Source organism: Corapipo altera, unplaced genomic scaffold, assembly GCF_003945725.1.
Source record: "Corapipo altera isolate COAL_440 unplaced genomic scaffold, ASM394572v1 0, whole genome shotgun sequence".
NCBI classification, from domain to species: Eukaryota; Metazoa; Chordata; class Aves; order Passeriformes; family Pipridae; genus Corapipo; species Corapipo altera.
Window position 1 is genome coordinate 15,418,594 of NW_020884872.1, and position 27,930 is coordinate 15,446,523.

Consider the following 27,930-nt stretch of genomic DNA (forward strand, 5'->3'; position numbering starts at 1 on the left):
CCTGGGTGTTAGGCTGGGGAAATCATCATCACAGCATGCTGTGAAGGCCAGAGTAAATGCAGATGGGGTCCAAAGGCAGGGCTTGGGTTCTTTTCAGGACGGTAGGTCTATGCCTGATTATTTGTCCCAGAGCCCAGTCCTCCCCCACTGACCCACCAGGACCAGGGAGGGTTCTCATAGGACAGACATGTCACCCTGCTTTTCCTCATGCCAATCTCTGCTATCCCTGAGACAGGATTGGGGCCAGATCTGGCCTGTCCCCAGTATGAAGGCCCCCACCTGGATCTCACACTCTCAAACCACCTCATGTCTTCTTATATCAGCAACCTTCTGGCCTGAGCTGCTGTGACTGGTTTTGGAGCAGGCATCAGTGCCTTGCGAATGAGATGGCCAAACCCTCTGTGTATCCTGTCTGGTTTTCCACTGCATCTCAGGGGCCCCAGGGCACTTTGCTCCCTGTGGATGTTTGGGCACAGATATAGGGCCTGCCTCTTATTAACTGTTTGATCTCCATGGCCTGATCGTCAGTGGGTGTTTAGCATCTGAGGAATCTGGAGGCTCTGATGATCGACCCATGTCCCTGGGGTGACAACCTGGTTACTATGGCTCATGTCCCTACCCAGCACAGGAACTCAACACAACTTAGATACGAACTACAGCCCCACAGCTCCCATGTGGGAGGGTTGTAGGGAGTTCTGGAGTGACAGCTTTGGTTTGCCTTCCCACGCATCTGTAACACAAACCTGGCAGGCACCAGAGGCCTTTCTCCTGTTTTCTAACAACCTGGACTGTCTCGGCAAAGAGAGAAGAGTCATGAAGACAACTGCACTGCAGCAGGCCATCTGCCTCTCCTCTCCTTATCTCTATGGGCAGAGAGGTGAATGTGTGCAGGGCAGGAGTTGAGATGTGACTAAAACCAAATGAGACGTGACTAAAAACATGAGAAAAGCCTTTGGATGGCTGTGCAATTCATCACATTCATTTGTGAGAGCAGATGTTTCTGCCTTGTTTTTTCCTGTATATAGACACAAATAGTATCTGTCAGGAAAATAAGGTCTTCTGGTGATTCTGAAAGCTGCTCCATTAAATAGGAAGAAGTCTACAGAGATGTAGAAAAGGCAAATTCCCATCTGCTGAGATGATTGCTATTATACACCATTACTCCCTAGCTTCACCCCAACCCCCCATTTGTGGATAGGAATTTTGCTTATCCACAAATTGGTCTAGGGATACTTTTTCCTAGTAAGAAATCACTGTGTGGTTTTCTAATGCTAAACAGTCAAGGCAAGCTCTACAAGGCAAGCTCTACTGAGAAGGTCCATTGAGCTTGAGGCACGTCCTTCATGCAGCCAAGCTGTGGGACCACCATGGTGTAACAGCCTCCCCAGGGACACTGACGAACAGCAACAGGGAGACAAGGGCTCTCCACCAGCTGTCATAGCTCTTGTGTTAACAACACCAACACTGAGAGCTGAAGTGTTTCCGGGCCCTGGACACAGTTGCCATCACGTTAATACACAGCTGTGTCTGCCCTAAAAGGAGCACAGGCAGCTCTGCTCCATGTCCTGGTGGATGGTGATAGGGAGGAGGAGGCTTGGTGCTGCTGTTCCACTGCACGACTGAGGTGCAGGGGGTGGGGATGGAAGGGTGAAAGGATGTACTGGGCACCAGCCAGTGAATATTTATATCACCCCAAGCAGTTAAGCTTGACTGTAGCTAGTCAAAGCCTTGTCTGTGACTGGACTCTGAAGAGCTACACACAGTCCAGGGTTTTTCAAGTTGTCTGATTTGAGAAATGCACCCTATGGCAAGGTGCAGGAGGTCCTGTGAAATTTGGAAGAGCTCGCAGGCTTAATGCACAGCCTGAATAGATGGACCACACACCATTATACACCAAGGAACCTCACTAAATTTTGTATCTTCACATGACCGATCCTATATGTAGGATATAATAAAACTTTAGAGGAAGAAAGTACTGTCTAGGTAGAAGGGACCTGTGCTATCACTCTTTGAGCCTCCCACTTCAAAGAAATCACTAGATCTTTTTTCTAGATTGCAATGTACAGCAATAAATAAGGTGGAACTAACTGGCATAACAGTGCATTTCACGGTTCATTTGCTTCTTGCCTTGCCCTGTCCTTTGCCTGCAGTTCACTTTTCCAAGCTTTCATGGGGAAGAGACTTACTTCTGGCTTTCAACTAAATGGTTCCTGCTAAAGCAGGAATTTCTGTTCTGATCCTTGCTGTGCAGCTCACTTGCTAATTGACCTCTGGAAATTCACTTAACCTCTGCCTCATATAAAAAGAAGGTTGCTGAGAGGCTTAATTAATTAAGTGGTCCTAAAGTGCTTTTAGAATTGCATTTGACTTCCACCTCTGCATAAATTCAGCATGTTGGAGCAACAGTGTGACTGAGGGCATTATGAAAGTGGGACAGAACCAGCCAAAGTAAAACTACATAAATACACAAGCTTTCTCTCATAAACATAGGATCACAGAATGGTTTAGGTTGGAAGAAACCTTAAAGATCATCTAGCTTCAATTTCCTTGCCATGGGAAGGGACGCCTTTCCCTAGACCAGGTTTCTCAGAGCCCCATCCAATCTGGCCTTGAACACCTCCAGGGAGGGGCATCCACGACTTCTCTGGGCAACCTGTTCCAGTGTCTCACTGCCCACATGGTAAAGAATTTCTTCCTAATATCTAATCCAAACTTACCTCCTTCAGTTTAAGGCTGTTTCCCCTTGTCCTATCACTACACGCTCTTGTGAAAAGTCCCTCTTCAGCTCTCTTGTAGCCCACTTTATGTACTGGAAGGCACTATAAGGTCTTCCTTCTCTTTTCCAGGTCCCAAGTCTCTCAGCCTGTCTTCAAAGGAAAGGTGTACCAGCCTTGTGATCAGCTTAGTGGCTCTCATCTGGACTTGCTCCAAGTCCACGTCTTTCTTGTGCTGGGGGCCCCAGAGCTGGATGCAGCACTCCAGATGGGGTCTCATGAGAGTGAAGTAAAAGGGGCAGAATCACTTCCCTCACCCTGCTGACCACACTGCTTTCAGTGTAGCCCAGGACACAACTGGCCTTCTGGGCTGCCAGCGCTCCTTGTCGGCTCACGCTGAACTTTTCATCCACCAGCAGCCCCCAGTCCTTCTCCTCAGAGCTGCTCATGATCTGTTCCTCCCCCAACCTGTATTTGTCTTGGGACTGCCCTGACCCAGGTGCAGGACCTTGCACTTGGCCGTGTTGGATTTCATGATGTTTGCACCAGCCCACCTCTCAAGCCTGTCCAGGTCCCTCCGGATGGCATCCCTTCCCTACAGTGTGTCAACCGCACAACATGGCTTAGTGTCATTTGGCAAACTTGCACTCAATCCCACTGTCTATGTTGTTGACAAGGATGTTAAACAATCATGCAGGTCTTTACCTGTAGACGTAGGGAGACCAATGCATGGCTTCGCAACTGCATAAAACACAAGGGGTTTGAAATAGGAAGCAGGACCAAGAGCTGCCTTCATATTCATGACCTGAATTTTTAGTATGGCATGCTTAGAGAGAAGTGAGGGAACTGTGCTGAGAAATCAAACTTGCCCAATCTAAGCTATGTGAGCAGAGACTACCTCAGGCCTCCAGACCAGCCACATCATATATAAGTCAATAGCCCCGTGCAGAAATTATCCCTTCATTTCCACCCAGAGAAAAATGCCAATGTCCACTATGGTCCCCATTCCATGGAGGACTAATGGTGACTACACTGGGGTTCCTCTTCAAGGAGGTGGCCACTCCATTCTCTGGGGCTCTGCAGGGGGTACAGAAAAGGGATCACTACAATGAGATCCTTGAAAGAGTAAGAGCCAAGTAAGGCTGTAAGAGTAAAGCCAAGTGTGCCCAGAGCTCTAGGCACCTCAGGGAAACAGGCATTAAAGTACTGGACTGCTTGTCCTGGTGGAAATTGGGTCAGTGGTTTCCCTCTTGGGGAGGTGATGGGCACAGCTCAGTGCAGGCACTGGGCAGCAGCCTGGTCTCACAAAGGCTGTGGTTGCTGCACAAGCCATCAGGCAGTTGTTTTGGATCTAACAGACTGCAAGTCCTGGCTTTCAGCAAATCTACTGCTGAAGATCAGAGGGAAAGATGAGAGGTAAATGTAAAGTGGTCCCTACTTCTCTGTTGCAAATTATCCTGAAGAATGAAAGACTAGCAGAGAAATATTTAAAGTTTTTTAAAGCTGCACACAGGAACAAAAAAAAGTCATGGCCAGGACACATTAAAGAGGAACCAATCTAAACCTTATTGCTGACACTGAAATATTTGCCTAAAAGGGTCTCAGTTTACGTGTGGCAATAATGAAATTCCAACATGATACTTTTCTGCAGCAAAGGTTACTGGCTGGAAACTATCAGGGCCTTTTAATTTCTGGTAGTGCCTGCTGAGGGGGTTGGTACTGTTTAAAAGAGGGAGCAGCAGAGATTCTGGCCCTGAAAGGAAGAAACCACCCTCGATGACTGCAGTGAGACTACAGGAATGGAGGGCAACAAGGTGCTTCAGAAACATCACACTTGCAGACAGATACAAGCTGGCTTCTCAGAGTGGGCAGTTAGCCAGGATCTGGCAGTGATCTATCAGGCACAGGAGTCCTGGTTCTGGCCTGTTCCACTCATCTTAGCCAACCTATGTATATTGAGAGGTGTTCTGGAGGAGATAGGTCAGGAATAAGATCAGCTGTTGAACAATGCCAGTGTTCTAGTGCAAAATCTGCATTTTTATTAAAGACATATTTTGGAAGGCCCATTCAAAAATACATTGTGCTCAGTAAAAATTAACCATTTCCATGCTTATAATTAAGGTTACCACAGGATTTTTTTTTCTCTTTTAGAATATTTACAGCGACAATAGAAATTGTACAGAAGTTAAGGATGGAATACATGCTCAAAAAAAATTTGGTAAGGTGTACCAACAACATGATACAAAGGGTTGTATACAAACACTTTACAAATGGTTTATTAACTTGCATGAAGTCATCCTTAAATATTCAACACATTTTAAAATCAATTTGTATTCCAGGATTAAAAAGGTTAACACCACAACATATCCCTTCCACAACAGAAAGCACGGTAGATTTAAAAGTTTGTGCGCTTTAGATTTCTAGTAGCTGTTAAAAAAAATCAGGGAATCTTATACACAAATTTAGAAGTTTTGAAAGCTGCCTCCTCAGTCTGCTAATTGTGGAATAGTCTGTACTGGCAGATTGTGGAAAAAAAAAAAAGATTTTCCTAAACTTCATTCTTCCTTCTTTCTCTCAAATGACACAAATTTAAAATTCAGCATTTCACAGTGGAGATCTAAGCAGTCCTGGAAGTCCTTATCATATTTAACCAGATTTTAAAATGCCTGCATAGAATTTCCAACCAAATTATGGTTTCAGGGAAGATTTTAGCTTATTGTTCCATATAAACCAAAAATAATGTTACTCCTTTTAATTAGTCATATCCTTTAGTAGTACGAGTCTAAGATGTGCACTAGTAAAAAAAAAAAAAAAAAAAAAAAAAGGAAAGTCAAGATAGTTACTTAAAGTTTTGCCTTGTAACTAAACAATTAAAAGCTCTGCCGTTGGATTTACATGTCAAGAGTTTACACCAAGAGGTTCACATCCTATAGGAAAGTTGAACAGCGGCTTCCATCTTGTGCTATGAATATGCTTTAACGTTGCTAATGGAAAGCTCTATGACATGGAAAGCTACTTCACGACAAGGAAAGCTACTTCACAACACATTTCTATGTCTGTACAATTAAGATGCCACCTTGCATTTCTCAGAACGGATCCAGAGAAACTGCCCTGTGAAAACAGAGACCTGGTGGAATGAAAAGCCTGGCAGGCAGCGTGTTTTGGCGGGGGCACGATGAGGTAAGGTATCTCACCCAGATGAAATGGAAAATTAAAATGAAGAAAATCCTGAGCAAGTCTAAGGATAGCTGTTTAAGTAAAACAGCAAACAGGGTGGAGTAGTAGATAAGGCCTCTAACTCCCTGAAATCTGCACTATAGAAACAACAAAGAACAAGGCAACTGCAATATTTAGAACCACAAAGGGAAGGGCAAGGGAAGACTGCAAAGCAGTGCAAAGGATGGCACTGGGATTCTAGAGGGAGAGCTCAGATGGCTTGGAGGTTTCAGAAGTATTTTAGATGAAGGCCCATCAATATTTTATTACTTGGTTGCTAACAGTACCTAGAGGAAGAATCTTTTCAGATGTCTCTTCAGAAGTTGGAGTCAATAAAAAGCTCAGAACAAACAAAACCCAGCCTTGACCACATTCTGCAAGAGAGAGGAGGTAGATTGACTTGCAGAGAAGACAAGAGATGTGTAGTCACTCTTAGGCTAAGAGACAAATTCCTTGTTCAGACTCTCGGGCCATGTGTTAAGAGTCACTTTTGCCCAGCTGCATATTTTGAGTTATGGTCTAAAAGAGCCTGAGCAGCAATATGATTTGGTGGAATGAAAGCATCCAAACATAGTGGGGCTGGTCCTCTCACACCTCTCATGCATCTTCCACTTAGTGTGTCAAAAGACAATTTTTGCATCAAACAATTGGCTGTGCACAAGGTCATAAATTTGCATCCAAGTAGAACTCAGAGCAAGTAAAATTTAGACCTAATACATCAGATTTACCTATGCTGTCTCACACAGTAGCTGTTAAGACAGTCTGCCCACAGAACAGATGACCTAACACAGTTTTTCTCCTAAAATTGAAAGAGGATCTCCTATAAAATTTGCTTTGCCTTATTTCCATGAAATTTGCTTCATGATTGCAAAATGAGAAATCTTCTGTTTCAGTACAAGTGATGTGCACAAGCCTTCACTTGCCTGATGAGCCTGAGCATCGATGCTGCTGTTTGATCCGTTTGAAAAAGGTGCCAACATCTAGAACTTCCAAGCTGTGTTAAATTAAAAGGGTTTACTCAAATCACACCCTTTTTAACAAAGGCCAGAAGTTAAATGGCTTTTTTCCTCATTCGCTACAAACCCAGTTAATGAATGGTTAATATCATGACACCATTAGAAAGAGCTGTGTAGGGAAAGGCACCTGTTCTTAAATAGTGTCCTGATTTGAAGGTAATTTAAAAATAGTTACATAGGGCACATCACCATTCCAACCATCTTCTGTGGCACTCCTATTTCAGATGGTGGGCCTACTTACATGAACAACAGCCTAGATGCATGGTTTGTGACAGTACCCCATTGACAAATGTATTCTGTATGCTAGCTTGAATGGAAAAAATATTCATTGCCACCCCACAATTTGCAGTATATTATATATGGCTATCCTTTTCCTACTCTTTGTGTGACTGGGATGCAGATGTTCTCTCAGCTCTACTCTGACAGTGTTCAAAACATATGGAATTGATTGCATGCAGGTATTTTTGAAGCATGTCTCACCATGAAAGCATTATAAGACAACAAAAAAATGAAACATGAGTGAAAACCCCAATACTTTCAGAGCATGGCTCCTCTCGAAAGTGGCTTGGTTTTGCCTTAGCTACCTAGATCACAACAGTGCTTTCAGAGCTGTATCATCTGTGTTCCCTCTTCTTGCAGGGAGGTCTACAGCACTGAATTGTTGAGAATACATTTTTTTTTTCTGTGTGAACACAGAAGTCTACTCAGCTAACAGCTACAGCAGCTTCTGAAGAAAAAAAAGGTTGGTATGTAGCTTTTTAGACAAGTAAGATTCATCTGTTAAGAGACCTAACTGCAATGATAAGGAATGGCTAAAAGCCTACCACAGGCCACTGCTTCTTGAAGAGTCACTCCAGCCTTGTGCCCAGAAACAAGTTGGCAGAGAGAAAGGTGACATCCCGAAAGACAATCTGAGGGTGTCTCATACATTTGGAATTTTGAAGCCTGTTTTAATATTGATCTAAAAGAACAAGTATTGGCAAACAGGGTAGTGTTTGGGGAATGTTTTAGGAAGAAGAGACCAAATCTGGGACCACTGAGTTCCTGCCAAGAACTCTCCCAGTGCTCTGCCCTGGTGACCTCTCGGAGGAGCAATGAAGCTTGGACAGCAATAAATGGAGCAAAAAGCATTAAAGAGCTCTAAGGGACTGTTCTCTGTGGTCAGGTCTGCTGAAAATAGATGTTGTTCTAGGTTAATACATTTACATGGCAGTTTAAAAGGACAGCTTAGACACAAATACAATTTCAGTTAAGATGAGCTTAAGGTACTTCTTTTTCAGTTAAAAAGAGCTCAAGAGTTATAGCAAAAACAGATAGACAAGTTTAGGCATCTTGAGTTCTGCAAAATGACTATAATTTCTGAAACTTAGTTTCCTTTCTATTCACATCATTAATGATGCCATAAGGCAAAACAGATTGCCAAAGAACAAAATGTAGTTCAACTAAGTTTCTTTATACTAAGTAAATCTATAGAGCATGTAGCACAAGACTCACAGACCAGCGAAAAGGAAAGTTCACACTTAGAAAATAGTTTGCTCTGTAATTCTCTTCCCTTTATTAAGCCAGCAAATCTCAGTCACTATAATAAGACTCCTTTGAAAGCCCCGACAAAATTACATTAGCAATATTCTAAATATTGGGAAGTTAGACCAAGTTAAAAATACACAATTCATCCCAGCACCAGCTGGCCAAGCTGCTGGAATTTCTTTCCAACAGAAGGAAGAAAATACTACATACATTCAACACAATTTAGTATTCAACTGAAATCTACTATGGTTTGTTGAACTGGAGAAGAAGATGTAGTATGAAGTAGAAACAACTTTCTGTAACTATGGGTCACCAAATACTTGAACATTCCTTGGGTCACCTTTGAAGATTTGCTAACTACTTTAAACAGCTATATGTACAGTCAGAGATTATCCTGATTTAACTCCATAGGTACTGAGGAAAAAAATCCTTTGGAAACATTTTTCCTTGCTAGAAATAAGAACAGCCACATACAGCCCAGTATCATCATCCCCAGCATGAAGCTCTTACCAACAAGCTAAAAATCTTGCAGAGGCAAAAGGATACATATCCACAAAGCACAGAAGAGTCTACTCTGACCACTTGCTGGGAAACAGAATCATCAAGCTTGGAAGAGACCTTCAGGATCATTTAGTCCAACTGTCAACCCAGCACCACCATCATCACCTCTAATTCACATTCCAATGTGCCACATCCAGACACCTCTGGAACACTTCCAGAGCCAGTGATACCTCCCTGATCAACTTATTCCAATGCCTAACCCCTCTTTCAGTGACTTTCTTTATTTTCTAATATCTGATTTGAATCTCTCCTGGCACAACAGAAGACCATTTCCTCTCATCCTTTTACTTGAGACATGGGAGAAGAGGCTGACCCCCACCTGGCTACAAACTCCTTTTCGGTCATTGTACAGAGTGATGAGGTCCCCCCTGAGCCTCCTCTTCTCCAGACTAAACAACCCCAGTTCCATTGCCCTAAAAGAGACATTAAAACCACACTGCTTAGAGCCCCACTCTCTCTTGGACAATGCTTTTGTGAGGGATTTCAGTGGCATCAGGCCATTTCAAAACAGGGCTAACCTAGCTGAGACCAAGCAGTTAATCTAATAGATATTGCTGAAGTATGTTGCTAAACTCCAACAGTGATGACTACTAAATATCACAATGTCTTTCCTGGATGCCCACTGAACTTAGAAAAAAACTGAATACCCTTTCATGTCTACTGTATTTTTATATGCTATATATATGATATATCAATACAGTATATATCATATATAGAGAGATATCATATACCATATATATCTATAGAAAAATCACATGCACATTTCTTGCAGGCAACTGACAAAGAAAGAATTCTTATTTTGTAATTTTTCAAATTTACTAGACTTTTAGCCCTGGACAAACCCTATATGACATCCTTCTGTTCTGTTCTTTCTGACGAATTTTTACAGTAGTGGTGCCAAATTTGCTGTGTTAGAACTTTGGTATGACTCAAGAGTACTGAACAGCATGTCCAGTTTTGCATTGTTATACAAGTAGGAAGTTCAGCTCTTACTGCCTGGCTTCTTCTGTTAACTACATCTATGGCTAAATCATCAAATTTACATTCAGGTTAATCTCTTTTGGAAAAGACAATGTATTTGCAAGTACAAGTGTCTTACAACAACAGCATCTAGAAAACAAACTGTGCTGCAGAGTAATGAGGGAGTTGAACTAATGTATTTAAAAAAGGAAAGATTGTATTGTTCTGACACTACAGGCCTGGCTCTCCTCTTATTGCACAAAGTTTAGACTGGCATAACTCTTGACTCCTACTGGCTAACCTTTGATTTAATTTACCGGTAGCAACAGAGGAATCAGGGTGTGTATTTGCTACACTTGACATTCACCAACGTAAAGGCAGTTTTAACTACGTTGTACAGGAGACTGGAACCCAAGATCTAGTCTTTTGCTGAGACTGGTAACTGAACTGGTTATGGGACTATTTGGATAATAAGACCTAAAGAGAAATTAAGCTGCATGGCAACCTTTTCCCTCAATATCCAAATATCAGATTTGTAGATTTAAGTACATCCTGAAATATAATAGAAAAGTGCAAGAGTAGTTTAAATTTTAATACAGTGTTTATCTTATTAATTAATAGATTGCTAAACAAGATGTAAAATACACATATGCATAAAAGCTTATACCATGATCTGCAGTGCCATGCTATGCGTAAGTGTCGAAGTTTGCATTTCACTTGCAATTCATGCTATGTTTCTTTGGTTTTCACCCCTGCTATTAAGTGGAAGAGCACCTGCTTTCTCTTGTAGTCATGGGGCACTTTATTTCTTTAGATGAAACAAAAATTTGGTACCGGGGCTCTGTGCTCTGGATGCAGATGCAGAAATCCCATTAATATTACTAGGAAAGCTAAGGACACAGGGGAGAACATACCACATTTAGATTACTGTACAGTTCTGCAGTCTCTTACATTTAGCCAATGTTTCCAACAAAATAGCCCATAAAAAAGCTTGGAATTGAATGTTGTCTTTTGTTTGTTACCAATAATGCCTACAATACTGGGCTCTCATAGCAAAGCAAGATTCATACTGTTACAGTCACGTTTATATCCTCATTCAACTTCCTTTTATTAGAAGTATAATACTGCACTTTATATCACAAATGTATAAAAAATATGGCAGATAGTGTCATAACAATACTTTTTTTTAAATGAGTATATTTAAAAAACAGACAGTTATTTTCCATTTATATATATATTTATATATAGAATAAAATACTCCTGATGCAATATATAAATGTTACTGTTATTTTTTTATAGAAACTACTGTAGCTGTTGCACTGCTTCACAATGTTTCAAACAGCTCAAAATAACTTTACATTATAACATAAAAGATATGATTATAACAGTACGATATTAGGTCATCATAAATAAATATTACAAATCCTATCAAATATGGAAATTTAAAAAACAAATTTAAGACATACAATTTAACTTTAAACCCTTAACGGGGATACACTTTTATCACATAAACCCCACTGTTTTAACTAGGCAGCAAAAAATGTAGTAAGGGCATAGGTCTAGACATGAATGTTTTCACCCTTATAAGTGCCAATACATACCAGAAGTCTCCCAGCTTTCAGACAGAGATGTGCACTAAGCTGGAATGTAAATGAGAGAAAGTGGCAATGCATTTTCTCCCTGACCTGCACACTCTGTCTGGCATCCAGCGACATTTCTGATGACTGGTAATTCATAGTTCAACTTGTTTTACTGTATAATCCCTGACTCTCTCCGTGGTGCCAAACAGCATAGCTCCACATGTACATATTGCACACCTTTTTAAAGCTGAAAATGCAGTCTTACCATCACCAGAACCACCACCACTCCCCTATGCTGATCTCCACCCAAACTGGTCTATTCTCTGGAGTGCAATTACAAGGCTGTCTCTTTTAAGTCATTCAGGTTTGGCATTCGCGACCGGTTTGTCCGGGTGTACGTGTGCCCATTCTGTCCGCTCTTGGAAGGCAGCTGGTCGGAGTAGGGAGGCCCATCACTCACGCTCCTGTTCACAGGGGAGACGTGCCAGGTGGGTTCCAGCTGGCTCGGGATCTGCAGGGTTGGCCTGCTTTTGGGCGGAGCCTCCTGCCGCACGTTGCTGCTGCCGCTGCTGGAGCTCTGGCTCATGGGGTGAATCCGCACTTCAGAAAAAGAAGCTTTGGCTGGCTGACTTGGTAAGGGCTGGAAGCGGGGCTCAGCAGGGACAGGATGGTTTGAAGAGAGGTGTAAGAGCTTTCGAAGAGATTTTAATGGCTGGCTCTGAAAGACACGCAGAAAAGCATTTGACCTGCTCTCCATCATATCAGAATTCCTACAACAAAACTGTCATAGCTTAAACTGAACATCTTGAACTTCACAGGACTTCTAATTTGTATTCATTTGGTATATTTCATTACAGGCTATGACTACACACCTGAGAAAATGTCTTCTCATCACGATTCAATCTACTAGCTACCTGACAAAGTGGAACCTTTTCTACATCAGAAAAAAAATTGCTCCCATCAATTATTTCATCCTTGTTTCCTTTGAAAATGCAGGCATAGACAATTGCATTAGCTGTCCATCTGTCACTTCTCTAGCTATTAGCTTTAGAACCTTAGCCACATTTTGTGAGGCACAGCTATCAGAAATACAAAGGTCTTAAAAATTTTGTGAACATCAGTTAGGGGTTAGAGAGAGTCTTAAGTAATATCTGCACTGAAACAAGGTCTGGCAGAACTCTACAGTACCATATTTTGCTTGTTGCCAGCTGGGAGATAAGCAGCTCTGTTCTCTCACAGCTTCTTTAACTGGTGAGCAGTATGAAGGAAAACGGAGATATGGAGTTACTGAACATGGGTAACAGAAGCCTGGGGAAGCCTGAGTATACAAAGTGATATGAAAACAGCCTCACTAAATTCCATGGCTCACAGAGCAACTTGTTTCTTCAAATGCTGCAGCTGCAACAAACCCTCTTTTCCAGTTTTCAATGTGATGGCAGCAGAGCATGGCACTGAAGCTCCCTCCCAAACCCTGTCCTCAAAGCTGGTTTTAGAACTGGAGAAAAAAAGTTGCATTACTGCAGTTCTATGCTCCAAAAATGGACCTTAAACTGCAGTCTGTGCCAGCCACACCATGGCATGGTCTTGATGCTCTGGTGACCACTGCAAGTATCAAACTGTGCCTTGTGGCAGCATGGCCTCAGGATTCACCCTTCCTTACAGAGCTCTCTTGAGGGCTTTGGTACAGCATTGCATTGCACCCACCGATGTGCACTGAAACACTGCTTGCCTCTAATACAAAACCATAATATTTTGAAGGGCTTGAAGACTGACACAGGGACATTTAATCTCTCTTTTCCTTGTCATTCATATCTAGATTTTCAAAAAATTATGCAGGACCACAGGCATATGATTTATTATGTTCAATCAGCAGAGAATCAGAAGTTTGGGAAATAACGTCAAATGCAATTTTTCTATTCACCAGAGAAAAAGCTTTCAAGATACCTCATTGATACTAAAATACAGGGAAATGATAACGCCACTTACATGAGGCTGGATTTCTGTCATCTTCTCAGGATGCCAATCCTTCTGCCTGCTGCTCTGGTGATTAGAAGAATGAATGGCTTTCTGTAATGCCAAGAGATCCTGACCATCAGTGTTAGGCATCTGCAACAAAATATTAAATACTGGTCTCCTAATATATTCTTAAGAATAGCGGTAAATAATTTCCCACAGTTAATTACAGAACACAAGGGAAACCCATTACTGCAGCAGAATTGCAATGACCTTTCAATAATTTTCCCCATAGTAAGAGCAAGTGACTGTGGATATCATGCAGATTTGCTCTACCCTTAGCCCTTAAAGCATTCGCATGCTGTTAGTGTTATTTGCTGTAAGAGAGAGCAGTTAAACAAGGCCTTAAAAATAAAAAACATAAAAATATTGTTGAGCCTCATCTTCATTTAAAAAGCATTCCATACTGCAGTTAAGACCATGGATCAGTTCTATAAATTTGTTCCCAAGTGAAGCAGACCAAAGTCTCTCTAAACTGATGTCTTGACTGATTTTGCCATCACAAAACAAAGAGCTTTTCCTTTTCCCTTCTTTCTTCTCCTCCACAAATATCCCAAACTAAAGCAAAAATTAGGAAACAGCCCCAGGTGAAATTTTATGGCAGAAGGAGAATTTAAAACTTAGATGCAGATTTTTATCTCATTTCAAGAATTCTAAGCAAAAAAAAAAAAACAATCAAAAAGTAACCTATTTTTAATGCAAGTTGCTTTTTATCGTGAAGAATCAAGACAAACAAAAATACAAGACACGAGCTAAAATTTCTTTTTCAGATAATCCATTGTTAATATTTGATTGATTAAATTTATATATAAATAGCAGTTTTTATAAAAATATGTATTTATGATATAGCTATAAACCAAACCAGGTTAATTTTTTTCCTGATTGAAACAGAACGAGACAGTTTATTTTTAAACATTCACAATTTCACAACTATTTCCCAACTATTTTTCTTCTTTAGTCTTACTCCCAGGAGTCATTCTCTCTGGAACTGTGTATGTTACATTTTCAGTACATCGAATACTATAAAAAAATTTTTTAGGCACAGCCTATTTCAATAGAATTTTACTTAAATTTATTGAACTGGCCCAAGATACTTAACTGGCATGAAGAGGAAGTGACACCATGAAAATAAACCACATGCGGTTGTAGTCAGTAAAACAAATTTACTGGAGCATTTTACAGCGCTACTGTACTTAAAAATTAATACCATGGGTAGAGTGACTACAGGAAGCTTTTTCAAAGAAGAACTATGCTTTAAATTATTCTTTGAATTAAAAAGAGGAAAGAGGGATTTCTTGATGCTTGGATTCTCCCCGTTGGTTGAGTCTGTCTGCAATATAAGATACAAAAACTAAATGCATAGTATTTAAATCCGAGAGATCTGCCCTTACTATATTAATCCTTTTTCTTTCTTTCTTTCTTTTTTTTTTTTTTTTAATTCCAACAATACATGTTATAAAGCCTATAATTTTCTTTGGGAAAATACAACAATGATTGAACAAAAAAGCCTATGGAACAAATTCAGGGATCTCAATGCATAGAAAGCATGTAAAAAAAGATCAGTACACCTCTTCTTATTTCCATGTTCATTAGGAATGCAAAGTGTGTTTCAAAGCTTTTTGGAAACAATGGGTAGGTCTTTTTGACTTTATTGAGTTTTGAATTAAATCCTGTAACTCTGGCAATCATTTGTACTTATGATAATGACCTAAAGCAGTGTGACATTTCTTATTTTTATGTAAAGAAAATATCAAAGATACACTAACAATAATAGCAATTGGTTTCAGAATGAGCAAAAAAATAAAAGTATTCTATTTTTAAATTGCAGAAAGACTTAGGGCTCCAAGATGAATTATTTCAGTTCTATCATAAATATGCCATTAACAACTTAATGTATAAGTGCAAGGACACTGGCTGTTTTATTTTAATTTCCCTAGCACAACCAAAGAGCACATCAATGGATGCACAAACAGCAAACAGAACTATAAGATATTAAAATTATGAATGAGACCTGCTCAGGTGCAAACAAGAACAGGACACATATGCTGTGTCTTGCATTATTCTGCCTGTCATAAGAAAACTTTATAATGCAATAGAATTACTATATGACTAAACAGAATGATGGGTGCACTACCAAAAGCAAGGGGTTTTAAACAGTTTTCTCAGCTTCTAGATTCCATCCAAATTAATGAAAGAAAGTAAAAAATTAGCATAACTTAGGTTTCGGAACTTTATGGTCAGAAGATCTTCCTGTTTCAAATTCATTAAATTAGAAAGGAATGAAAGCATTGCTAAAAGAAATGCTCACCTGCAACAATTTTTTCCAAAGAGTAATTTCTTCAGACCAATAGCTTGAAATTTGTGCCAAAATCTGCAAAACTCAGGCTCCTCTGAAGATAGTGCCTACTGACAATGCACAACCCTCATGGATATGAAATTGTTTGATGGCAGAGGACAGAAAAAACTGTGTCTCTAGAAATCCTCAAAAACTTTTACTATGTTACTAAAAGACTTCAAACAAGATGAAAAGGAGAATGGTTAAGAACAGTTCTGCAAAAGCAACATTGCAAAGAATTCCCATAACAGGCAGTAACAATTATTATCCCATGAGGTACTGCACCTGGAGAACTCTAGGGAGAATGATTCATGGGAATGACTCTGCAGGAGGAGGCGTCAGGAACTGGGATCAGTTCTGGGCTATTAGATATTTTGAGAATGACGTTACTAAGAAGATGCCTTGAATCCAGTTTCAGATATCTTGTATGACTTCTATGATGATGACCAACAAAATGAGACTTGCCAAAGGATATCAGAAGTAAATCGTAGCTATGATGTGCTTCCCGGCACTGTGACAGTCCTCAGGTTGAGTTTGCTATTTGCTGCAGAAAGTCTGTGTTTGAGTAAATAACTGATATTTCATACTTCTAAGACACTATATTTTAACCCTCAGAAAAAAACCTTGGGTAGTCACAAGCTGACTTTTAATATGAAATCATAGAAAATATTATTCGTTGAAGAGGTAATATTACAGTGCTGTTAACAGCTTTTAGTACTGAAGTCAGACTTGGTGCTGAACTGAAGGCAGTAACTTTTGCTTGTGCTGGAAGATCCTAAAGAACATCCCAATGTCTGTTAGGTAGATGTCTTCAACTAAGAGATGAAGAACAAAGAATAGTGTCTTAACCAGACACTTGTACACACATCAGTGGTACAGTCTGTCCCTAGATACTGTCCTCTTAATCAGCTCCAAGTAGAAATGAAAAGAGGTCTCTGGTTGGATCAAAAAATCAAGTTGATCTCAGTGAGTTTCTAGTTAAGGATGCAAGAGTTGTATCACTACCTTATTTCACTAATTCACTCATCTTCTGTGAGATACCAGCTCTAAGTAGCAAATATACTTTTCCCTTATGCGAGACCTCTCTCTCCTTTTCTGTTCCCCTCTACCCCTCTTCTTAAGAGTGAGAAGAAACAGGAGTAAGGATTATGTATAAATCTGTCCTATCTTGTAATCGGTGATGACTTTGGTAGCTACAGATCAAGGTACTTTTGATTTAAGTGTTTTGTAAAGTGCCAGATTTTGAGATGCAACACAATCCAGTCTATATTTCCTTCACACAGTTTAATCTGGAAGTAGTTGATACACCATCTATCAGCTGAGCTATCAGAGTGTTCCCTGTCACCATGTCTGAATGGCTGGAATCAGAGTAGACTTTAACAGTGCAAATTTAACACTTCTTTTTTTTTTTTTTTTGAAAATGCATCAGTGGAACCAATGATATCAAGTGGAACTAATGATATTAAATAATCCCAGAGCTATAATGGAGACATTTTGTTCAGTTGTGTGATACAAATGATTATATTTGAACTGTGTACAGGTATGAGGATGAACAAGATCAGAAGGAGAGGTAAATGCTATTGCTTTAAATCCTGCCCAGCAGGAAAGTGAGATGCTTTTTTGAGTGCTAGTTAATACACGTACGCATATGTTCCACACAGTTCAAAGAAACTTTAAAAAGCGCAAAAAACCTGGTAACCAATCCTCTCCCCCAGTTCTCAACAGATTAGCCCTTCACCAACACTCAGAGTCATACCACCTTACTCCTTACTCCCCTTTGCCCAGAATGAGCATGCTTTACTCCATTCAGAGAATCTTCAAAACTATAACTGCATTTACACTTATAGAAACATCACAATTTTATGCAAATAAAATTTGAAATGTTTTACTGTTTCCAGAACTGTCATTTGAGAATATGTTTAGGTTACTTCAGTTCTTAGGGAGACTACAAAACTTTGTGAAGTGTCAATATATCACTTTTCTCCGATAAAAGCAAGTCCTTTTTCCCTCCCAAAAAGTATATGAAAATGTAAAAATGTATAAGAGATAACAAAGACTTGTACTGAATAACAAAAGCCACAATCCATTCCCTCAACAAAACAAAAAACATTAAGAATGGTTAAGATATATCATCCTTATTCCAGTCATGGGATGCAGCAAGAAGATGGAGGCTGGTACCAAGAAACTCATATGAAAAAGACTGGAAAAAATTCTCATTTATAACAGTCTGATTTCCTCCATATGGGTGCCTGAAATTATTCAAGCTCTGAGGAGACACAACAATGCATTTACTGTTCTTGGATTGGTATCACCAGATCCTGCAAAAGAATTTGTTGCAACATCAGCTTAAAACTTGCATCAAAACTGGCTCTCAAAGGGTCTGAATGAAAACAAAGATGCACAGGACTAGTAAGTAAAGAAATATTTGAAAAGGCAGAAAAATCAACCCTGAACAGGAAAAGAGTTTGACTTTCATACAGTGACTAGAGAAAATAAAAGAAGAAATAGATATATACATGAGCATAAATACAATAAAGGTACTGTACTAATGTAGCATATTAAAACGGTGTAATTCAAAACCAATTTGTAATTCAAATATAACTTCTTTTATTAGAAATGCCACATACTTACAGTTTGAGATTTCTTCTTTTTCTTTTTTATTGCCCTGAAAAAACCTTGCTTTTCTTTCTCCTTGAGCTGTTCTGAGTTAAGGTTTTCAGGACTTTTCCTAAATATGAAATAAGGTATTGTAAGAGAGATTTTATTTTGGTATTTACTTTGTAAATTCTGTGTAATACTGAGATCTGATGCCAAAGAATGGAAATTATTGAATTAAGTAAAAAGATTCTTAATGTTTTAGCATTCATTGGTTCCAGGGTTACTATACATATACCAGATAGTCTTATTAAATGGGATAGGAGGTAAACAGTGTTAGGGTAAAATGATTAGTTTAAACCAATGAATAGTTATTTAGGGAAAAGGAAAGCATGCATGTCTTCTTCTAAGACAGAACTTAATACTCAAACCAAAATATCACACACGAGGTCTTTTAGAAAAATGAAAAGCATATCTGAGAGAACATACAAATGGTGATGAGGTTTAAAAGCACAGATTCAGTTTATCCACTCCTTGCTGGAGAACCAGGAGTTGCAAAGTTCGCCAGACAGAACCACTTTGCTGACATGGTTCCAAATTTATCATCAGGGAAGCTGGGGAACTACTGTTGTCCATTTGAACTTAAAAACTTCAGTTATTTTGTTATGCATGGGTGAGACAGTGCTGGCAAAAGGAGGTGACCCAAGAATGGAACAGGTGACTTGCCTGAAGACTGAATTTCCGCCTTTTACATGTCTGAAGTAACTACAGCTGATAAATAACATGTTACTTTCAGAATACACAGTAAACCATGTATGTAAAGTACTGATACAGGGTAAAAAGATGGTTTTCAACAAAGGACATTGGTGAGACATAACTGAATGCAGTTCTAGTGCCCTTTAAAACAGCTTGAAAATTGTACAGGAAAGTGTCACAGAAATAATTTCAGAGATAGAAAGAATGGCCTATGTTTAAAAAGTCAGAGATTTCCATCTCTTTAGTGTGTTCAGAAACACAGCCAAAACAGCCCAAATATTTAGTTTCCTTGCCTGATGCACAAGTATTTATTCAAGAAGAAATTACAGAATGCAAGAAAGATCTTCAGACTAAAGGGCAAAGATATAACAAGAACAAGTAGGTGGATGATGAAGCCAGAGAAATAATATTAGAAATAAGGCATTGATTTTCACAATAAGCATCATTAACTGCCAGAACAAACTCTTTAGTGAAGTGGATTTCCCATCTTTGACATTTCAAATCGGGACCCCATAATGGGAGATATTAGTCAGGTGTGCCTCTGGGCCTGGATCCCAGAGACCGGACGACATTTAATATCAACTAACACACAGAAAATCATGCTGGGTAATTTAATAGTCCTTATTCAGTCCTAAGTTGTATGAAAACAAAAAAGAAATTATTTCATTGTCTTGATGGAAAGCCTAAAGGAAAGCCACAGTTTTAAGGGCTCTGGATGATGAAGAGGAGCAGCTTTTCTGGGAATAACTGTAATGTAGCAACACTTAGCTCTCTACTATACTTGTCACTGGCTTCTAATTCTGGCTTTAAATGCTATGCTATCAGCTGGTGATTCAGCTGCTACTACATGCCAAGCTGACTTTTTTTTTTCCAAGCAAATGTGAAACACATAATTGGGGTAGAAATCACTGGAGTCATCCTCCTTATCAACAAAATTCTCTTCACTCTGGTAGCTGGTTTAAATAGCTCCTCAATTTCTACACAAAAACCACCTCAAGCTCAAAGTGTTACCTGATTCTAAATATAAATACATGCAGTGTTTAAATGCTGGATAAAGTGCAACTGTTGATTAAGAGAATGGTCTTAATGGAAAGATTCATAGGCAGGGAGTATGGTAGAAATTTTCCTAATTTAGTTTTTTTTGGAACTTACATCTGGATCCAAGAAACACTTCCAGGTGCATGACAACATAGATTCAATGTGAACATTGCAACACTACAGGAAAAATCTCTAGTTTAATATGATTATTATAACACATATTTTAAATATACTGGATTGCCAGGGATTCCTGTTGCTGTCATGTCCCTGTATTTGGTACTACTGCATAACAGATGTAAGGCACTCTTGTATTAGTCACTTAGAGCACCGAGAGTAAAGACTACTGACAGCTTTACGGATTCACTGAGCTCATGAGACCGACTTAACACAGACAAAACACCTCCTGAATTATTTACTCAATGATTTTTACTTGATTTGTTAGAAAAGTTGGAGGAAAGCATGCACTCCAAGTATCCTACTTGTGCTCAGAATGTCATGTAAATGGGGCTAAGAACCTTCTGAGCCTTTCCCCAAAGGAGTTACTGTGCATCCACATCTACAAAGATATCCCAAACCACAGCCCCAGTGCAAATTACCAACCCAATGACGGTGTTGTCCGCTGAGCAACCAGAGTCAGATCATAAGCAAATTCCCAGGAGGTTACTCTACATTGTCCTTTAAAATTTTTCAATGTCTTGCTATGGCTTTTCTGTTCCAAAGTCTATTCCAAAATGGAGATGCTATCTTAAAAGGTGAAGTTAATCTTCAGAGTGCAGCTTGGAACATTTTTTGCCATACTTGTAGATAGAGATTCACTCAAGTGTGATTCTTTTCTCTGGCCCAATGAACCTGGATGAGAAAACTGCTCTCTATAGCAGTTGAGCAGAAAGGAGAGAGATGAAATTCTGCACCATCATTTCCTCTTTATGACTACAGTGACCAGAGTAGGAAAATAAGGGGCTGAGAACTCTGCTCATTTTCAATTGCTGCTTACCCAAAAGTCAGTGGCTTCATACTGATTGGTTTATGTCATTAACTCCTATGACTCATATTGCAGTACAGTTGTCTGAAAAAGCATTGACCTTGAAAAGCAACTGCTTCAAAACACATGCTCATTATGTGAAAAGAGTGAACATATATAGCATTATAGCAGGAAGCTTCAACACCAGGATTCTGTACTGAGTAAAAATAGAGCAGAACATTTTGATCGATGATGAAACACTGGTATATTTTAGGCATTCCAAAACATGATTTCTAGATAATGGACAGTATAGGAAAAAAATAGGATTATCAGAAAAAAATCTGTATGGTATGGTCGAGTCACTCAACACCAAACTTTTACAACATACTGCAAGTATGCATTTTGTATAAAGCTTCAGCTCTTGAAAGCAAATAGTTACACCAGAATCTGTGCTGTTTTACTAGCAAGTAGAGACTAGCCCTAGATAAGAGACCCCACTCAGAGAGCTCATTCACAAGAAGAAACCAAAGGCTTGTTATTTTATCTTTGTGTACCTTTTGCATGCTTAGGACACATAATGTAGAACACATTGGTTATTCTGGTCTGAGACACGTGGAAAAAGCATAGGTATTAATTGAAATTCTGTGATTATCACTCCTATTTATTGCCCCTGGCAGGAAAGGTATCCAGCTTCATGCAGGTACAATGAGGTGTAGCAGCAAACATGCACGTGGCAAGCAAGCTGATGTGCTTTCATATTGACTAAAAAGAATCAATAGGAAGCATGTTGCATTCATGCTGCCATAGAGAGAATTGTATTGCAGACAGCTCTTTTTGGAAGGCAATTTGTCATGCTTATTTTAGCTATTTTTCAGCAACTCTGATCTCAGGCAGCCTGGCTTGGAAACCCTCTAACTGCCAGCGTAGTGCTCCCTTTACTGAACCAATCATAATTACATGAGTAAGGTTTTTGCCTAATGGAGAAGTTATTGAAATAGCTGAACTTTTCTTTAGAAGATAAATTAACTAATTCTCCACGTTGGCTTTTAGTTTTGCTTAAAGTAAGATCCTTAAGGGGCAATTCCAGAGTTACCATTTAGCAAAGGCAAGATAATGTCAGAAACTAATGAAGTAAACCAAATAGATAGTTTAAGGTAAGAATGTCAATCCCACAACCTGAAGTCCACAGTAAAACTTCTTGGTCTAAAAGTCTTGCACTGAAAGCTTAAAAATCAAAGATCAAATCTGAACTTTGTTTGGAGCTGCAATTTTTTATTTTTTGTGTGGAAAAGGAGGATTTACTAACTGGAATAAACCCCAGATCTACTATCTCATATACAGAATACCATTCAGAATTTGCAATTTCCTGATATTTTTTTACAAATTCCATAAAAGGACTGGAAAGTATTTACAATGCAGCAACAATCATACTGCAGACACAGCTGAACAAGATTTAAACTAACTTGCTCAGATATTGGTAATCTTCTAGTTTCAGGAACAGTAAGTGTGACTAAATTGTTACACTGATACTGAGACAATGATTTAACAGTCAGTCATGTCCTGTTTACAAAATACTGTGTTGTTTTGGAGTCTTGAAACTTAAAAATGGGTACAGTTTTAAGCCTTTGACTCTTCTAAGAGTGAGATGTTCTTTTTTTTCTTTCTCTTTTCTTGAATGACAAGAGAATTTATGTGTGTTTATATATATTATATAAATATATAATAATAATATTATATACATATTTCCTGTTTTTATTATTTTGCAGATAGGTATGACAAGCTGCTTGTCATAGAATGACTACACTTATAAAGATCTAAACAAAAAAACTTTCCAGAAGCCCCCAAATATCTTGTAAGCAATCAATGCAAACACTTCCAATATGGTGTGAAATAGAGTACTCCATGCTGGAATTTATTCTAAAGAGATATTTGGAACTATGACAATGGTAAATATAATTCAGGGCAATGTTCTGGCACACTGGCAGAACACAATTAAGTATCTTGCCTGTACCTACTGATTTTGCCCAGCTCAGGACAAAGCTCATACAAGTGAAAGAGAATAAAACATCTACTCTTGTATCAAAAAGAAAAAATTGAGCAAGTTCAAGGTCCTTTACAGAAAATTAAACTCTGGCAAAGAAAAGATTTTCTAGAAGGATGAAAAATTTGCCTTTTTACAAATCAAGTTGTCTAAAGTTCAGAAATGATCTAGTAATTTAAGAGTAAAACCTGATGACAAAAGTCAAGTTTATAACATCTTTATTTTAAAAGGCTGGACAGTGGGGACAGAGCGAAGAAATGCACACAAAGACAAGGGAACATCTGTGACAATTCAGTCTAGCAAACATTCACAGAATCTTTGACAGAAGAAAGGCAACACAGAGCAATACTATGAGAGAAGCAATATTATACAGTAGTGGCAAGTCTAGGTGGAATACATGTCACTCATAATTCAACATGAATTGTCATGTACCAGTTATGTATGTCAGTCAAACATCAAATATTTACTTCATCATAAAATTGATGTAAGCAGAATCACATTCTATTAGAGCTTTAAACATTTTCATAAGCATTTACACAACTTCTATACAGAAAATTAAGTAGAGGAACATAGATTCTACACCATTCAGGAATCTGATTAAGCTGCGTTTATGGCACAGAACAATTTTGCAACAAGATCAGACCATTGCCAGGACAACTTGAACAGAGTTAACATGTAGAGCTGGGCAGGAAACATCTTGGGAAAATAGGGAGTAGAAAAAGCAAAGAGAAAGAGAAGCATATGCCAAAATAGCAGTAACTTGGTGTTGCAGGTACTGCTATTCCTCCCATTTCATAAGAAGAAATGTTTATTCTTCTATGGGTTCTTCTCTCAAAGGAGCTGTTCCACTTTGTGAAAATATTTGAGTACATTAATTGGATCAAGGACTTAAATCTAACTGTCTCAAGGTTAATGAAAGGCCTTATTCATTAGGCCATATTTAGTACCTCTGTAGTCCTTTCGCTATTTTAACAAGGTGAAACAGCTTCAAGAGAATATATTGAGGGAACCAAACAATGTGCTCCAGAATAACCTCTAACTTCTGGTTCAGGGCATTCACTTGTTAGATCTAAGATCTTGGCTCAAGCCTCTGGTTTAAATAATGAAGAACAAAGGCCCTGCACTCAAGTTCCCCACATTCCAAAAAATAATGCTGACTCCAAAATATTTTTTATTTTGAGAGTATCTCTGGGTTTGACTGGCAATTCCATCCTGGAGCTGAAGAATCTTCACAATAAAAGTTAGTGGATGTTCCTTTGAAAAGTTTTGGTTTTGATAATTTTTCATTGTAAATTAAAAAAAAACAACTTTGTAAAAGAAATTCCCAACCAGCTCTAATAACATAGGCTATTATTTCAGTTCAGAGTTAAAATAACATTACATGTTTCTTTGCAGTCAAGGCAATATATTGCTGAATAATATATAAAGCAAAACAAGATTCCATGTCTTATGTTATATGCAAGATAGAAAGATCTAGGTACGAAGGACAACAAAATATGTAAAAGGATTCAACAGCAGGAATAAATACCTTCTTTAGCCACATAAGTCACAATATAAGTACCACCTTTTTACATAAATGATCGGTTTCCTCAGCTAACTTCCACAAAATGGATGTAGGTGGAGCTACTGAAGGACAGGAAGCAGACTCTAGTGAATCAGAGCAGGTGACAAAGGTTCTGGAGTAAACATCTTCTATTACTGACAGAGGTATATAACCTCAACACAAGCTGAAATACCAACTAGCCACTATCCCCCAACCCCCCACCCCCTCTCTATTTTAAGCACATAATCCACAGGTTGTTTGTGTGAAAACACATTAAGTCAACAAACCACTGAAACAGTTCTTTGATAGCATGACTTTATCGCACTTCCAGAGAGAAGTGTTTCAGAGAGTGGTATGAAGCATAGTTGAACCGTGCAAACATACACAGTCCATTCCTCCCACCAACCCTTTGAAGCTCCATTGGCTTATTTTTATTCAGTGTGCTTTATCGTGATTGAACGAACTAGAAGAGTAAGAGTATTTTAGAGCCAAACAGCTCTCAGAGAAACAAAATTAAGGTATTTCCCTTTAAGTCCTGCAAAGCTGTGTATATGCAGTCATTTTATTAGCATAATTATAGTTAAGTGTTTTATGTTATATAATGGAGCCATGTGATGCTTTTAATCTTTTAAAATCAATATACACCATTAAGATGTTGCTTAGTCCATTTTCCCCATAGAATGTATTCATTTCCTTCTGTGGTGCGTAAACGAAAAGGGCAGTGGTCCCCATTGTAGGGTGAAAATATTCATTAATACAGTCCTATCGTATATATGGAAACATGCACTTTGATATTTTTTCCATTTGTATGACAATTCATGCTTCTGGAACCCACAGATTGCTATCCATACTATATGCACACAAGCACTTTGTACTATCTTTAACTGAAGATTAATAATGGAAAAAAATTGTGAAAGACAAAAGTATATTAACTTTAATGCACTCATGTTATGGTGTGATGAAGTATTTCTTGCTGCTCAAAAGGGGACAGAAAACATGCCATGCTATGCCAGTATAGTCAGAGGAAGCAACTCAGCACATAGACAACTGCAAATCTTAAGAAAAGCATGGGGATTTTCTTCCTCCTGTTCAAAAACCCCTTTTTCCCTTCCATTCTCTACACATCTCTGTAAATAACAACTCACCAGGTATCAAAGGTGGTTTGTCTTTTTGAGTGGTTTGCCACCGTGCTGCTGTCTGCTGGTAACACAGAGGCTCTGTTTGACACGTTGTTTTCTATGTACGTACTCTCTGGACGCGGAGATGGAACTGAACAGAGAAACGGCAAACAATGTACACTGAGCTCTGCCAAAAATCTGCTTCCTCTCTCCCTCTTACAGAAACAAGAGCATGAAGACACACTAGCACTTTAGGTACAATTGAAAAAAAAGCTGTCATTCTGTGATAGTTGCAAGGTAATATTAGTTGTAAAATGAGACCACCCTGAAAAAAATTACTTTGGATTTTAATGTAACTAAGAATAAGAGACAATGGACTAAAAATTAAAGTGTCAAAATCAGATATTATTATCAGATATGTATTTTTCAAACAGACATACTGTGATTTTGAAAGTACACTGTACATACCCAGCACATAAATTTATTAGAATTATGAGTACCACCAGAAACACATGCACTTGATTTAAAATTGATCAGACACTAGTTGCAGCATTGATGCAGCATCACATCACACTGTCTATCAAAACTGAATCTGTAAGTTTTTATTCAAGTTGTAGTGCTAAAGTACATGCTAATAATCTTAATAGTCACTACTTAAGAATTACATAAATATGAATTTACTTTTTTCACAGTTACTTGTACATATTATTATCACTGGTTTTGCATGTAATATCATCAAACTATTATTTAAATATAGTCCCATTTTCCCAAAGCAATAATTAAGTCCGTCTAAAATACATTTGCTTGATAGATCTAGTTAAAGAGGAAAAAACCTCCAGTTTATAAAAAGGAATTAAATAATCCCCAGACCTAGAGTTTCCTTAGCACATGACTTATGGAAAGTCATTCTTTTTTGGAACTTTTGTTTCACAATGTATAAAAAAGAAGGATAATCCATGTCCAATTTTAGGAGTGTTATAAGGATTAATAAAAGCGATTCAGGATTGAGGATTCTTAAAGATTCTCTGATGCATGTGTGACAAAACCTTACACTCAAAAGCATTGCTCAAACCAGTATGAGCTTTAATATTGCTTACAGGTTTTAATATTGCAATGGGACACTTGAAAGGATTGTCACAGATTTTAACGTGTCTAAATCAGGTCATCAGCCAACTGGTCAACCTGAGGAGGATCAGAGGGAGATTTGTGACTCTACTTAAGGTTATTAGGTGACTCATAATCGAATTTCAGCTGATTGGCCCTTCTTTAGTTTCAGGGGAGTCCCACGAGTCTCCTAATGCTTGCAGGACAGTAATTAGCTTCTTATTATCTTTTTTGAAACAATTACCCAGGTTTAACCATGAAGCAGCTGCTCAGAAATTGCCATCTTTTGTGTGCCACAATAGAACAGTATCTATTTTTGTGAGTGTGTATACAGACACACATTCATGTACGGATGTATATATATATATATATATATATGCACATACATAACCCTGTTTTAATATTTATTCTGAACTGGATTATGTAAATGTGCTTTTGCTTGTAGTTGTTCATGTTAATCCTCTGTATCCCTTTCTACTACTTAATTTATATTCCATACTAAAATTCTTGATTAAATTTGAAAGATCCACGATAAAATTACCTCTGTAAAAGCTGCCAACTCTTCTCGGAACAGGGTCATTATACAGAATTCTATTTTCCTTAGTAGATGCTCCATCTTCTGTGTGTGGATCATGATATGCTCCACCCTAAGTAAAAGAACAACAAACTATTTAAAATTAAAGACTATAAACTGATTTGCAGCTTTTAACCAACATACATAAGCAACAGAACTCCAAACTTGACCACAAAATTTTCCTTTCATGTTATTAATAACTGCCAGTATCAAATCACAGACTATGTAGTCAATAATTAGTTGGTTTTGCTTTTCCAAAATGACAAAAACGGCATTAA

General features: G+C 38.5%; 1 protein-coding gene across 2 annotated transcripts in view; it reads right to left on the reverse strand.

Annotated features, from left to right (window-relative positions):
• Positions 1 to 4,730: 4,730 nt before the first annotated feature.
• CDKL5 (cyclin dependent kinase like 5) overlaps positions 4,731 to 27,930 on the reverse strand; it is a 131,450-nt gene continuing 108,250 nt past the window's right edge. Inside the window, exons 13-18 of one of the 2 annotated variants that reach the window (XM_027638005.1) lie at positions 27,620 to 27,725; positions 26,002 to 26,125; positions 18,554 to 18,650; positions 14,795 to 14,917; positions 13,561 to 13,680; positions 4,731 to 12,292 (exon numbers count right to left, since the gene is read on the reverse strand). In XM_027638005.1, the coding sequence (XP_027493806.1) occupies positions 11,909 to 12,292; positions 13,561 to 13,680; positions 14,795 to 14,917; positions 18,554 to 18,650; positions 26,002 to 26,125; positions 27,620 to 27,725 (954 nt within the window). In that variant the 3' untranslated portion in view covers positions 4,731 to 11,908. The remainder of the gene's footprint in view (positions 12,293 to 13,560; positions 13,681 to 14,794; positions 14,918 to 18,553; positions 18,651 to 26,001; positions 26,126 to 27,619; positions 27,726 to 27,930) is intronic. The other variant, XM_027638015.1, reaches the window with a different exon arrangement.